A 15,905-nucleotide genomic window follows, 5' to 3' on the forward strand; every position below is an offset into this window, starting at 1 on the left:
ACTTCTGAGGTGATGGGAATACAATTAGTTAATTAATTTGAAAGGTTCAGAAAAAGGATGTCAAAAAACGAAAGCCTTGTTGTGAAACAGGAGTAATTGAAAGATCGAAAAAATAAGATGGCTAATTGAATAACTACTGAATTCAAAATGCGTCTTAGATCAGTATATTAAATACTGAGAGAGGGTCAGACGGTTCATCCATCAACAGCTGCATTATTGTTAATATCACCAACATCCCCTGTTTCCGCATGCATGACCATTTGTGGTTGACCACAAACTCTCTTCATCTCATTTGTATTTTAAACAGATTATGCCAGCATCTGAGTCATACATCCATTTAGCTGCCAAACATTTACATTTAACGTTATATATACTTTCAAGTTAGAGGAAGTTGCGTTCTTACTGCAGGAGCACAACAGGATGTACTGATTGTACATCAGCTATAGGGATGTAACTATTACCGGTATAATGGTAAACCGCAATAAAAATGTTGACGATAATAATTACCGTTTTCATTTCAAACATCATGACTATCACTGTTGATTGCCGCGGTGTGGAAACTGTGTGTTTAATCCTTCCCAGCTTCATCCCAGCCTGCTTTTGACATACAGTAGGCCTGGTACAATGGAACAAAACTGGTACCCTACTGATTCTGTTGTCTAATTGATGGTTTTAACTACTAGGATTCGGCTACACCTGATGTCCATAGTGACTTTTTTACTTATTTATTGCTACTTTTGCACTGAACAAGTAATGCACTTAATTTGGTTGTACCTGTGACAAATAAAGATATTCTATTCTATTTTAAAAGGCAGAACTTTTTCACTGCAAATATGCACTGTATCATGTAGCCACTGCGTTTTTTTATGTTCGCGTCCACATTAAATCCATTCCACTCACGTTATCAGGAGAATGCAGTAGCCTAAAGTTTTATTTTGAGCGCTTACTTTGGTCTCACTCATTGCATCCAAATAACAGAAATAGCAAACTTCAAGTTATGGTAGGGTAAGTTCAGCTATAAGCACATAGCCAATTAAAACATGAAGAAACTATTTCAGCTTGTGTAGGCCTATCAGTGCTTTCTGAACATATTGAATACACTTTTAGAAATACCGTGATAATACCGAAAACCGTGATAATTTTGGTCACTATAACCGTGAGGTTACATTACATCCCTAATCAGCTATCATACTTGTTGTAGACTGAACTAATATCAAGCTTTTACACCAGAAAGGACTACTCTGTTAATGATGCAGGGGCCCGGCACAGCACACACGGCCATATGTAATATGGGGGGAGGGTGAACTACAGAGAGCAAGGAAGCTGGTTTACTCACACCTACACTGATTCGTTTAGCAGATGCACTGCAGCCACAGAGACTAAACATGGTTGACAATGCTCAGTACACACACACACATACACACACACACACACACACACACACACACACAAAGCGAGTTTATAATCACGCAACTGTTTACTGACAGAGCTGTTTGCATGACTGCGATTTTCAAAAGCATTCCACAAGTCAAGCGCAAAGCACCTCAGGCTCTGTGGTGGTGGTGACGGGAACAAGCCCCAGTCCCTGAGGAAATCATGTTGAATTATGGATTCATTTATTGACATTCATATTACACCGCTGCAGCGGACACAGGGCACCCGGGCCGCTCCTAGGGGGGTGGTCTCAGCTGGCCTCCCCATGTTCACGGCAGGCATTGACAACCGGAAAAGGGAAAAAACAAAAAACGGAGGGGTCTCTGATCTGGCCGGAGGACTGAACCAGTCCCGAGCCTCCACGCACACGCGGCAGGGCCGGCTCCAGGCTGGTTGCCATGGTGAGGGATTACCTTGGAGGAGGCGGAGGTTTGATGCTGTCCACAGGGTCTGCGTACCAACACTCATCAGAGTCAGGGGGAGGGCGGCTACAGTCGGCTGTGCGGCGGCTCCATGCCGTTGCCATGGTGATAGCAGGAGGAAGTGAGCGCGTGGAAGAGAGAGCAGGGGAGGGGGGTTGGTAGCAGTGGTGGTGGTTGGAGGGGAGGTTGTAAAGACTGGTGGATCTTTTTGGGTGTCAGGTGGGGGTTGACGACATCTGCTGACTATAAACATGCACACACACACACACACATACACACACACACATGTCTCAAGGGGCTACTATAATTCCCAAGCATCTGAATTAATGTCCAGTTTTTGTCTACAGCACACTTGATGCATCTGCGCTGTGTCAAGATTCGCGTATCTCACATCCGAACCTTTGCGAATAAAGGAAATAGCAATTGTTGGGCTCAATAGAAAAGAGCAAGAACTGGAGTCTTCCGCATTATACCTGCATGGTGACAACCCGTGGTCGTTCAGAAAAAAAAAAACTCCTGAATAATGAACTGGAGAGAGATCTGAGAACAGACACATCCTCCTCCGCTCTGTGTCCATGGCTGGCCACAGCCCAGGGGAGTCCACCTGCTCCATGCACACCAGGCGCCCAGTCCATGCCATATTATCCATGTGGGGCAGCCTGTATTTACACACAACAACCAGTCCTCTATGGTCATACAGTATTTCTGCACAAGCAGGACCGGCTATTAGAGAAATGCATTTAAACCAGTGTCCACTTAAACGTGCATGCTGCGTTAGGTTTCAAATGACATGCATTAGGTTTTAGCTCTTGATTCTATTCTCTGACAACTCACAAAGGGCAACGTTTACAATCGTCCTGTGAAACCCGGACACACCCGAAAGGGGATGGTAGAAGAACATTCATTCTGTTCCCAAATAAGATAAGTTGGTCTTTAAACCATGATTCGGATTAGTTGTCCTTAAATTCCTCCATTACAATATGATAAGCATGGTATTTTTAATCTCTAATTAATCATATTGCATGGATTTCAAAACTTCTATCATAGACAATTAGATTACCAGAACCAATGGAGATAATCATGCTGAATCCACCTACTGAATATTACTTATCACAGTGGTAAGTAACTACACAATACAACACATACACACACACAAACAATAGCTTCTGGCTTAACCTTCTAAGAGTAATTAAAATTATTGCGTCAGAGTAACTTCTATGTATAGGCATCAGCACAGGCCGGACTACCAGGCAGACGTGGGGACGTTGGCCCCTGAGACACCACCCTGATGATCTGGAGAGGAGCTGAGGTGGACTTACAGCCAACGCCCAGGGGGATCGGGCAGAGGCATGCAGGGACCCGGCCTTCTATTGCGCATCCTGCATCTGTTCTGAGGTGGCCAGAGTGGGGGTGGGGTCGTTCGCCCTCTATCCCTCCATCTCTCTCTATTACTGGTGTGTGTGTGTGTGTGGGGGGGGGGCTGTTGCTGGTCATCACAGCACACAGTGAGAGACACTGGGAGAGACACAGGGAGAGACACTGGATAGATCTGGAGATTGAGAAGGGAGGAAAGAAGGGAAAAGATAGAGGAAGAGAAGAAGTAGAAGAAGAAGAAGAGAGAGAAAATTGTAGGCCTTCAGGAGCAGTCTGCCATCGGTACCCAGGGGCTCTCCTTTGGCCATTGATTCTCAGTGCTGTTTCCATGTGAACAGCACAGTGGAGCAAGAGAGTGAGGGGAAAAAAAACAGAAAGAAAGAAAAAAAAATCCTAGCCATTTTTTAATTATTAGCTTGTGTTAAAGAGTGAGAATTAAAAGATGCTCTTACACACAACGTGACTTCCTCTGTTAGCCCACTGTTAATTAATTCATTATTATGCAGGGAGAGGTGTGGGGCATAAGTAAAATACACTGTCTTTACAGTCAGAAAAATGACAAAATAATCAGCACAATGGGATGTGTGTAGGGAAGGGGAAAATTTAATAATCATCCTCAGCAAAAAATAAATAAATAAATATGGAGGCCAATGACAGTAGAAATATCTATTACACTAGTCATTGGCAGAAGCTGTTGAAGAAGGCTACATCGTACTGGTGGCCACCGCCCAGTGTGGGGGGGCGGGGGGGGGGGAGGTGTGGTGGAGAGGAAGGATGGGAGGTGGGTTGAGGTGGGCTGGGTGTGTGAAGGGGTTGGGGTGGGTGGTGGGAGATGGGTGGTGGGGTAAAACTGCTCCAGAATGGGAATTGTCTGTGGACAGATTGGAGGTATTCAATCATTCATACGAGGAACCGTGCAGCGGAGGGTGGGGCTGGGGCTGGGGCATCCGTGCTGAGGCTCGAAGCCCGTTTCGCCTGGAGATGCTGGGAGGGCTGTTGGGGGGATGTTGTGGGTGTGTGGGTGGGGTGGAGGGTTGGTGTGTGTGGAGGGGGGGGGGGTTGTAGAAGGAGGGGCGCAACGGGTGGGACCAGCCGCGGGGGACTAGGGGCTGGAGGGGAGGGGTGCGTGGAGAGGAGAGGCGAGGAGAGAGGCGAGAAGAGAGGGAGTGGGAGTGGGTGAGAAGAGAGGAGGGGTCTAAAGGGTGGGATTCACAGTCATTGTTAGGCAGCGAGTCACAGAGAGAGAGAGAGAGGAGAGGAAAGAGAGAAGAGAGAGAGAGAGAAGAGCGAGAGAAGCCAGGGCAAGCAGGCAGACTGTGAGCGTGTGTGCAAATTGTGATGAGTAAAAGCATTAGTCGACTCAGCTGTTGATACAGCCCAGTGTGAGTGAGTGCAAGAGCGTGAGCGAGCGAGAGAGCGCGCGCGAGAGAGAGAGCGAGAGTGAGAGAGAGAGGGAGTGAGAGAAGTGAAAGGGAAAAAAGGAAGGAAAGAAGGGAAAAGAAAAGGATACCACAACTATGCTGTGCTGTATAAGAAGAACAAAACCGGTAACTACCCTCTATTTTTTCCTTCATATTTTTCATGGTGAAAGATAAAATGGTTGTATTAACTATCTTGAAGAAGGACTGAAAAAGCATTTCACTGTGGTATTTTCACAGACTTTGTCTTGTAGTCCATGCTGGCTTCTCTCCGTCTAGCCATGAGGCAAGACACACCTTGCTAATGAAATTATGCAAGAATGTAAATGATTATATATTTCTAGCAGCATTCTGACAGATAACTGCATTCTGACAGATGTTTTGTGATACTTGTATTTGTATTATTCATCAAAGAAACTATATTTCATTAATAATGAATAACTTGCACCTGTTTGTCAGGTGCGGTGCTGCTTATATCTTCTGAGCTCTTGTCAATGTTCAGTAGGATGACAGACCATGATGCTGAAATAGAGTCTTATGAGATTATATTGTAAGTAGATGGTACAGCTGCTTGTCACAATGTTGAGGCTTAATTCACCTGAAGATGGCTCTTAATTGAGGCACTAATTGCCCCAAAGTGTAGGCTGTTTTTCCCTGCCATTAGCTAGTGAGTGGGGATAGAGATGTAAGTTGGCACTGAAAAAGGGTGGGGTAGGGTCTTGCTGAACTCCAGTGGCAGTCAGTCGCATGGCCACCGTCTCCAGGGACGTGGAAATGAATTAGTTCCTTAAAGGGATTATGATTGCTCTGGGACAAAAGTGTACATTGTCACTTGAGACGCTGCCAGAAGAGGTTCAGGGTTGCGCCTGTTCTTGAGGCACATATACTTGTTTGTTCTCCATCGCCATCAAGAGTTTTTTCCCCCCACCAAGAATAAGGGGTACCGTGAGACTGAGGGTGGGTCTTGGGGGAATTTGAAGAGAGCGGGCGACTTGATTTCATTTGATATAAATTGTGTTTAATTGACCACCTATGTTGTGCCAGGGACTACCGGTTCGATAGCAAATCCTTTCGCTTCATAAAGCACCAAATTCGAGCAACACTGCTTGATTGCTGCTTAAATGTCAGCATGTATGAGTCATTTTTTGTCTCTCCCAGGCGAAGAACATTGCACTGGAGTGGGTGAGGCTTCTCTTCTCAGTGTTCAACCCCGCATGCAAATCCATGTCTCTCTCCCCACTCTGTGCTGTCGACGGTCTTTTACAACCTTCCCAGCTTACACTGGTTTTAATGCGCGTTTCACATATTATGCTTTCAAGGAATGGCTAATAGTAGGCTAAATGCAAAAGTCGCTAGCTTCAGGGGAGGTGAGAATAATGTATCAGTGTCCAAGTTAGGCCGATACAAGTGTAGCGTGTATGTAGCCTATACCAGTTTGCCGCCACCAACTGAGAAGTAGGCTAGGTCTGCAGCAAGGTGTGGGCACCGGCGACTGACCATGTAGACGGCATAGTTGGATGCGCTCCGCGATCGTGCTGATGCCTTTGTTCTAGAGCAGGCTAATTTCATCACCAGTTATAAAAGAGACGAGCAAGTCAGTTTTTACATAACTACGCGCTACACGGTGATAACAGATATGGGCTACAAATATAACGCATTTAACCGACGTTAACAGAAGAATTTTGTTTAGACTATGAGCCTTTTCAGCCAAGCTACCTGAACACTCCACTCCTATGGGAGACGGTAGGATGAAAGGGTGTGGTGCTGCGTGAGAGAGTAGTCGCACGAGTGAGGATGGGTAGATTTCGCTGCAGACCGCAACCATGCCTTGTTTGTAGTCTGATTCACTCACGGCCTCCCTACAACAGCATACAATGCCATTTTAATCATCATGTCCATTTTACCGCACCCGCTGACAAGAATCGTTTGAAATCATCTCGTCTTGCGGCATATACGATTCTATTGAGGCTGCCTGGGTAGCTGTCAGAATTTGTACATGAAGCCAAACTGAGGTAACACAAAAAGGTTTCCCGTTAAGGCTATAGCATACATTTCTCACCTTTCATTAGCTCCTTTTAAAGGGGTGCTATTATGCTTTTTCGTTTTTTCCTTGTCCTATAGTGGATTACATAGCTTTTTGTGTATGTAAATGGTCGCCAAAGACACAATATCAAAAGTAACCACTAGGGGGGAGTAAATGAATATCGCAAAGACAGACTACTGAGCTGCCTAGAAACGCCTCGATGCGAATTTCAGCCGTTGCTTTATTTTAGTTCCGGTACGAGGTGACGTAACCTCGTACTTTTGCTGGGAGTAAATGGGACAGCGTCATCAGATGATTTCACAGTCAGTCTAGAACAGTTCGATTTCGCGTTTCTCAGCAAGTAAAGTTTCGGTTAGCAATGGGTAGAAGGTGTTTTCTTCGTTGTGAAGGGACGTCTCCCTTGTATGCTTTGCCAAAGGCAGAGCCTACACGTACCTGTTGGCTAGAGTTTATTTTTAACTCTATTCCCCCAACTTTACCGACCATTTTTCTGTGTCCCCGTCACTTCACGGATGGCTGCTTCAGCAACCTGCGTTTGTTCAGCACAGGATTTGCGAAGCTGCTAGCTCTGAGGGAAGATGCTGTTCCAACTTTGTGTGGCCCCATGGGTGAAGATGTCGCTCGACATGTAAGTAAACCTATTGTGATATTAACAAAAGTTGTTGTGTGTAAGGTTAACGTTAGTTGGGGTAATTAACCCTACAAGCTTGCAAGCGGAGATAGCTAACTAGTGCTAGCGAGGCTGACTGAGTTCGTGGTCTGAGCTGAGCAAAGGTGTAATTACAGTAGCTCAGTGGTATAATTAAACCAATGTGTAGCAGTTAGCTCTGATAGTGAGACTACCATGTTGAAGTAGAGCGAATTCAGTCTGTAGTCTTGACGCAAGGCTGATTATTTTTTCACTGGTGCTATTTGTAGCCTAACGTTATAAGTTAACGTTAGTTTTCGCGGGGGATCTCAAACAAATTCTAAACGGTAACATGAATTAACGTCAGCTATGTGAGGGGTACTATTTGGTTGAATGGTTATAGTTTTTGTTTCAGATGTTAACTGTTAGGTTGTATAAAATTATTTTCGTAACCGATTTTGGTGTTATAATTACAGGACTCCAGTGCCCCATATAGCCCCTTCCAGCACGTCGGATGTCAGACCGACTCTCCTCAGCTTATTTCGGCGGGAACCCAGACAAGTACCACCGTGGGAATGCATTCTGTGGGAGTACAAAGTGCGCCATTGAAGGCGACTTCAGTCGGCACACAGTTGTCCATGGGATCGCTGAAAACGGCACACATGAGAAGCAAAGGTATTGTGTGATGTAGTTGTTAACCAAGGTCTACTCTGTATTATATCTTCAGTACCCAGGACAAAATCATCAGCTGAATTATTTTTTTATTTTCTAATAAGATTTGTCTATATTATTCGTAGGTATCCAGACAAAGCTGCCTCTTCTCAGTGTAGGCACTGGAATAATTTCTGGTATAGACTCACCACTGGCGTCTACACCAATAAAGGGCCCAAGTTGTCGACCTAGCAAGAGACCACGGCTTGAGTTGGAGGACGAGGAGGAGAGCGACTCCTCAAATGAATTTCATAAGGAGCCTCTGGACTCGACTTACAACCCTGGAGATTCTGTACTTACAGAGGAATCTGACATCTCGTAAGTTTTTAGCATTGGCTACTGTATAGTATTGGCTGTACTAAAAGCAGTATTGGCTACTGTTTTCAGTATATGGTTACCAGCTATACAACATTGCTATTATTCTAGAAAACATATTTGAAAGCTAATATTACTATTATTCTAGAAAACATATTTGAAAGCTAATATTATGTTTTGTTTCTAATCTGTTAGGTTTGAGACACAGTCCACACATGATGAGGAAAAGTATATTGTTTTTGAAAGCTGCCTCAAACAGCTGTTTGAAAACTGTCCAGTGTGTAAGAAGGGCTGTAATCTCCAACGACGAAGGATGGGAACCTATGTGGCTTACACTCAGCGATGTCCACACTGCAGTTACTTCAGAGAGTGGGAGAGTCAACCCATGGTTGGAAGTACCCCTGTCGGCAACCTACAACTTTCGGCGGCTACCTACTTTACAGGGACCTCCTTCATCCAACTGGAAAAGGTAAGCATTTTACCATTTCAAACATGTGAATCTTTCTAGTGATGAACTAAACTGGTCTAAAACGCCTCTTATTTGTCTTTTCTTTAAAGCTGTGCAAGGCCATGCAACTCCAGATATTTCAGTATGACACCTTCAGAAGGCATGCAAGGAATTACATGGAACCGGCTATTGTTCACAAGTGGAAGATGGATCAGCAGAGTCATTTCCAGCATCAATTGCACCTTGGTGGGGTGGTTGCAGTGGGAGGAGACATGAGGGCCGATTCTCCAGGTTTGTTGAAATTTGAAATAGTCTGGCAACTAAATTATTAGTTTGCATTCTGAATCAAATGACATCCCTTTATGGTGTGCTGAAAAGCTTTACACACTCTGTAATACATTTTTTTAGGGCACTCTGCAAAGTTTGGCAGCTACACTCTAATGAATCTGGAGAGCAACACCATTATGGACATCCAACTTGTTCAGGTATGTTTCTCTCTTTGGATTTGTTTGAATTTGAATCTTAAAAGTGTGTGATTTTGTCTAATGTTTTTTGTTTGTAATGACCATTCACTACCAGAGCAATGAAGTAGGTGGCAGCTATCATATGGAGAAGGAAGGACTGAAAAGATGCCTAGATCATCTGGAGTCGAATGGATTGAAGGTGGATTACATTGTGACAGACCGTCATCCACAGATCCAGAAATTTCTGAGGGAACGCAGCGTAACTCAGTTCTATGACGTTTGGCACTTTGAGAAAGGTAAAGTGTTTTCCTAATTCATATTCTAAACTTTGAAGTTAGCAATTAACAGATCGTATAATTAGTGTGTGTGGTAAACAGGTTTGTCCAAGAAACTTGAGAAAGCTTCGCACAATGAAGACTGTGATGTTCTGAAGAAGTGGCTACAGAGCATCAAAAACCATGTCTACTGGTGTGCCACGTCATCAAGCACTGGACCAGAAAAGGTGGCAAAGTGGACATCACTGCTAAACCACCTACAAAATGTTCATGTTCATGAAGACCCCCTTTTCCCCAAATGTCTGCATCCCGACCACGTCTCAAGGGACCCTAGCAAATGGCTACAACCTGGTATGTGCCAAATTATCTTTACTCAGAAAATCAAGTATTACATTTTTCCAGTCTTTTGTTGTGATGCAGGGGTTGATATTTCACCATGTGTTCTTATTTTACTGAAGGATCAGTTGCACTTCACAAAGCTGAGAAAATACTGCTCAACAAGAGAGTCCTGAAGGATGTAGAGAAACTCAGCCACCATCACCAGACCTCATCACTGGAGTCCTTTCACAGCCTGATACTACGATTTGCACCAAAGAATGTAGTTTTCCCCTTCATGGGAATGTTGTGCAGGTAATACACAATGTCATTATTTTAAAAGTGACTAATTGAGATGACTGTCAGTCATTCTATGTATTTAATAATGTTGCTGTGTTGTTACCATAGGTTGTATCTAGCAGCAATGCACCACAATGAAAATGCTATGCGGGAGCAAGCCACAACATCTACAGGACAGGCTGTTTTCAAGGTTGTTTTTCCAAAGGCGAAGAGGGGGGAAGGCATTGTGAAGCCCGTGAAAACAAATCCAACCTTCAGTAAGTTTGTTAAAGATTTTCTTTAAATACAGCCACACCAGTTTACAGATTGTTATGGATACATTTATTGGATTTGAATGCTATATCTTCCAGACTATGTACGTGAACTCATGAGGCTGCTCATGCAGGAAGTTTTTGAGGACCCCACATCTTTTGCAGAGGAATTGAAGACCATCCCCATCCCTCCAGACCTCTCAGCAGAATTCCCAAAAACTCCAAAGGCTGAGCTGGTTGCCCGTCACGTCTCCCGCTTCAATCAATAGGTGGTCTGAAGCCTATGTAATCACCAGACGGGAACTGCTGCCGTATCCGTTGCACCACACATGACGGGATGATGACCCGACGACTAGGTCCTAAGTAACCCCAGCACCAGCTTACAAAGCTGCGATAGGCAAGATGCCTCAACTGCCTGAAGGGACAAGGCACAGAGTTCTCTGTTCAACTGTTTTCAAATTAAGAGTTTGGTTCCAAAATGCTACATCGACCATTTTAAAGAACTTTGATAAATTATTATTTTTTTACATTTTGTTTTGCAAGTAATTTCAGTAGAACTGTAATTGGGCATTGTTAATTGATTTACCTTTACTCAATCAAAACAACAAAACAGCAAGTTGATTGATATTATCTGAAATACACAATTGAATAACATGACTTTTTAATGTAAAAATGGAGATATAGCGTTTTGAAACCAAACTCTTCAAATATTACCTCAAAGGTTCATACTCTGGAAGCTATGCACTGTTATCAATGTTTACATGCATACAAATTACATAAGAATAATGCTTTTGTTTTGTTTAGTAAGAGCTTATTACAGACAAAGTAACTTACTCTTCTTCTGTTCTGTGCCTAACAGGTCCGTAATCATATTTGTAAATGTTGTAGATATTTTGCAGACTGTATGGGTTTAGACACACAGGTTCTAGGCCTGGATGTTCTGTCATGCACATTATGGGTACTGGCACTTGGCTCATTCGTCTTACTACCTAATAAAGAAAATAAGACAAGAACTACTACTGTGTAACAAGTGACCTTGGCATCATCATTGTTCAGAGTGCTACATGACTGCATGGACAATATTGATTCAGGAAGCAACATGTTTTCTTGTCAGGCTTTTATTTACAACAAAATGTTATCACTGATTTAGTTTTTTTACATAACAATGATTTTTAATACAGTATGCAGCTGGCTGAGACTACAGTGAACTGGTGAGATTACTCGTTTACCATTACATATTAACTATAAAAATGTATCATTGATTCGTTTTTTTTTACATAACAATGATTATAATACAGTATGCACCTGGCTGAGACTACAATGAACTGGTGAGATCACTCGTTTACCATTACAAGTGTAATGCTGATGCTTTATGCTAGAGATGTCATAAACATGTGTAGCCTAGTTCACTAGTAGGCCTAAGCTACTCATCTAAAGGGGATGTTATGCTAGGACATTAGATCATTCTCCACAAACCGTATAGTAGCCTAGCCTAAAGTTACATCAGTTTTACCTTTGTGATTTCTCTGCAGCAGACGTTCTCCACTTCACTGGGCATAGTGGCACAATTCCCACAAGTGCACCTAAGTAACAAAGATGTTATAAGTTATAACTATTTTTGGCAGACAAAAGCAGTTCACTTATATTCCATGTCAGGCAGGCAAATAAAGCTTGTTAGTACGAGTAGCCTACTAGCCTCGGGCTAAATTAGACGCTAGGCTATAGAGATACATTTCGTAAATCAGGTGTGGATAATAGAATAAACAAAAACTTACCACAGTGAAACGTCTTGGTCCAATCTACGACTAACATCGCGGTCATCATTGGCTCCATCAGCTCCATTATCGCTTTCGGGGTCGGATTCTGGTTCAAATTGGTAAGGCAGCACTGACGCCATAATCGCCTAATTTACAAATGTCTGACGAGACGTTTCTGTCAGCGCCAAGATTCTAACTGCCTCAAAATTCTCAGCAACCGGGCGTTTCACATAGGGGTTGTAATACTGATAGATGTATGAGGAAAAATAATATGGCCGACGACGCTTCAACGTTGTAAATCAATTCTATTAGACCCAACAAATTAAATAATAAACAGTAAATAATACCATAATAGGGCCCCTTTAATGTCATTAAGGACGCAGAGAAGGTTTGTGCACGATAGCCTTTATTTTAATGATTAAAGACCCATTGTTTGCAACTGCATCGTCAGTGGTAACAGCGTTATAATGATTTTGCCTTCGCCTCTTCCTCGCCTCTCGCGCCGCTGAAGTCCCTAATGGTTGCCAAAGTGAGGCGGCAGTGTGACGTGGGGGAGGGTGAATTTAAAGATCCATCCATAACGCCACACTAGGGTGTGGTTCGCGCCCGCCTTCTGAGAGCTGCGCTCTGAATCCGATTGAGACGGCAGACTAACATAAATATTGATATTGTACTGAAATCACAGATCCAACACCCACACTGCCATTATTTTACTGACAATGAAATGGCTGTTGAATTGACTGTATTGTATTCTTTTGCTGTCTACTTCTACATCAAATAGGCTATGCATGGAAGCAAGTATGTCCATGGGATCAGACAGGCTATTGCTTTAAGATAGACCTTCAAAGTGAACCATCAAGGTCCAAACTTTAAATTGAACTCAAATCATATCAGATCCAATCCAATACTTTAGCTGTCAAGAGGAGGGAGTTGGCGTTTGACAGTTTTTTCAGACAGTTTACTCAGAGCTTTATGATATGAAAGCTCCAACCAAGCAGTTGAAAGACTCTTGACTAATATGTCAGAACAGCATTGACACAGGATAACATCCAAAGACATTATTAGAGATATTTTGGCATTATCATTGCCAGTGTCCTCAAGTAACACCCATCCATGCAATCCCAGGTAAATTAACAGTTCTTGTCTTAAATGGAGACGTGAGGTGAAACACACCCAGTGGACTTGAGGCACCCCTCCCCCATCACCACAGGGTCACACAGACACACCCAGCACCACTTATTGCTTGAGTTGATTTATGGATGTCTGTTAACAGCAACCCGTGGAGGTTAGATGTCATGTCAATCATTTTGATTGGACAATCTTCCCCCTGCAGCCTAGGCAAGGCTATTTGCTCTCTGTGTGTATCAGCTGTGCGGACTTGCATGGACGCGGGGTGTCAATTTGTCCACTCTGCCACCCCATTACACACACAGCTTTGTCCTCCTAAATAACACAGTCTTTTATCATCTGCCATCAGGCATGGTTCAGAGTCCAGGGTGCACCATGGACAATTGAAGTAGTGCCCTATTATTAATTAGCTTTAGAGGAGAGAAACTGGACATGGCCAGGGGTGCTCACTACATTTTTTAAGGCAGTAAATGGGTGTCAAAACTGCAAAATGACAAGTGTGGTTTTAATAGGTTACATGATGGGAGCACTATCCATAAAAGCCTAACAATTTATAGCCCTTATATAGAGTTGCAGCGGTGGTAATACATCGAAAGGGTAAATCAATGCTAAAACAATAACGCGCTCCCTGAAAACCCCAGACATCTCGGATGACTTCATTTCATAAGGTTTGACCCATATCTGCAGTCATACACAATAGAGGAGCTGGGGGGGGGGGGGGGTATGTGCTGATTACCTCATCTAAAAAAATGGCCCCTCCCTGTCTGATCCACGTGGTCTATGCACACAGGCGAGGTGATGGGAAAGGCAAATGATCTCAGCTTTAATGCTAAGCAAATGCAATGTAATCATCATGTGTCATTTCCCAGAATAAAACCCGTTTGAGAAGAGCGTATTTTGCTCAACATTAGACTGTGAGACACCAGCAAAGTGCCTAATTGCATTTACCTCTGTGGAGAAATAATCACTGGGTGATATCATCGTCTCAAGTGATTCTCCCATGATGGTCCTGAGCTTTGTATGTGTGAGTCATGAGGAATGAGTCATTGATTGTAGTAAGGGTGATATCATATCGTGATATCATTTTCCTTTTAAACCTCAGTAACATCACAACTGAAACGCCAAACTCTTAATGTAGGCTAAATAAAACTAGCCAAGGAAACTGCCCTAATGACAGTGCAACACAGAAGTTCACTGAGCAAGTGCACTTTGAAAATGCACAGTAAACATTTCTCTCCAAATGTGATAAATCAATGTCAAACATAAGGACAATTCATCATTGCTAATTGATGGTGAAGTTTCAAACTATATACTGTATGCAACGGCCATAGGTTCTGCATCCTATACATGTAGCCAATTCTGCAATTTAATGACTAACTGAATTATAAATAGGTGCTCTCCATATCCCAGCCCAGTGTTAGTGACCTGAGCTGACTTTCTTGTTTCCCAGCCAGAAAACATCCCATATATCAGCTGGCAACTGGGGGATCTGGCTTTGTGTCAAAGATTCCACTTGGGTGTGAATGTCAAATTTGCGGAGGATATTTACTCATGGTGGTAGACGGGAAGTGTATTAAAGATGCGCCCATGGAGAGTTCTCACTCCTGCCAATTCTCTCATTTGTCCTCAGATGGGAAATGCAACAATAAAAAAGTCAGAGTCAGATTTCTTCCATGACATCTCATCTACATGTTCATTAAGAATTGAAATTTGAGTAAATAATAGACTCAATAATTAATAAGTGATTTGCGCTTACATGATGAAATTAGGCATAAAACAAAAGGGCTTACCAAGCTTTCACTTAGGGAGACCTTTTAAATGAAAAGGAGAAATTAATTTTAAGACTGTAATTATCAAACCCTCATCAGCTTTCTTGATTATTTGTTTTATTACAATGCTTAAGATATAATTTATTTGATTTTGTCATTTCTTTTAAGGTTTTGTACAGTAATTACTTATTTTGCATGTGCGATTTTGATAAAAGTTGAATATTTAAAGGTTATTTTTTTCCATTTCAATGGTTTGGAACGTACATTTATTTACCATCATTTGTTTGTTTTGAGTTTTATGTTTGTTTGTTTTTCATCAGACTCTCATGAGTTGTAATACAGCCCCTAGTTGGCGGACAACTCCGTCTTTGGATCCTGAAAACAAAGGTAATTATCTGGCCCTTGACATTTCCCTTGGATAGCCCTTCTTTGTCCTAAACTCCTTTACCGTCCTAATTCTTACTGCTTTTGAAACCTTACGCCCTTTAACATGCAATGCAATCACTAAATCTCCTAAATCAATCCTCTCACCTGGCACCTTGAGACAACACCCTCCATCTTCTTCCTGATTACCTTATCTATCCCTTTACTGTATGCTCTCCCACGGTCCCTGTGACAAGGAATTTTGCATTCACATGCTCCCAGACACAAAAACACACAATATTTAATCAGAACTAAATATTGTATTTAAAGCACACTCCACAGATAAAAAGTCAAAATGAGATATGCACTTTGCATGTGGCATGTTTAGTCCAACAAAATAATGAGCTTGCACAAACAATTGCTTAAAAGTGAAGGATTAAAGATTAAAATACTTCAACCTTGCAGCACTAACCAAATCCTATATCTATA

At 42.7% G+C, this 15,905-nt stretch overlaps 1 protein-coding gene across 1 annotated transcript; it reads left to right on the forward strand.

Moving 5' to 3' along the window:
- Positions 1-6,776: 6,776 nt before the first annotated feature.
- LOC143121323 (uncharacterized) lies at positions 6,777-12,485 on the forward strand. The gene is made up of 11 exons (XM_076281680.1): positions 6,777-7,320; positions 7,797-7,995; positions 8,118-8,349; positions 8,542-8,815; positions 8,905-9,085; positions 9,203-9,279; positions 9,374-9,554; positions 9,636-9,884; positions 9,992-10,163; positions 10,257-10,405; positions 10,499-12,485. The coding sequence occupies exons 1-11, from the start codon at positions 7,051-7,053 to the stop codon at positions 10,666-10,668; spliced, it is 2,154 nt and encodes a 717-aa protein (XP_076137795.1). The 5' UTR covers positions 6,777-7,050; the 3' UTR covers positions 10,669-12,485.
- Positions 12,486-15,905: the final 3,420 nt, after the last annotated feature.

The sequence above is a fragment of the Alosa pseudoharengus genome, unplaced genomic scaffold (assembly GCF_046254945.1).
Source record: "Alosa pseudoharengus isolate Yale_2024_CS ecotype anadromous, Long Island Sound unplaced genomic scaffold, YU_APseudo_1.1 YU_APseudo_1.1_scf_13, whole genome shotgun sequence".
In the NCBI taxonomy this organism is placed as follows: Eukaryota; Metazoa; Chordata; class Actinopteri; order Clupeiformes; family Clupeidae; genus Alosa; species Alosa pseudoharengus.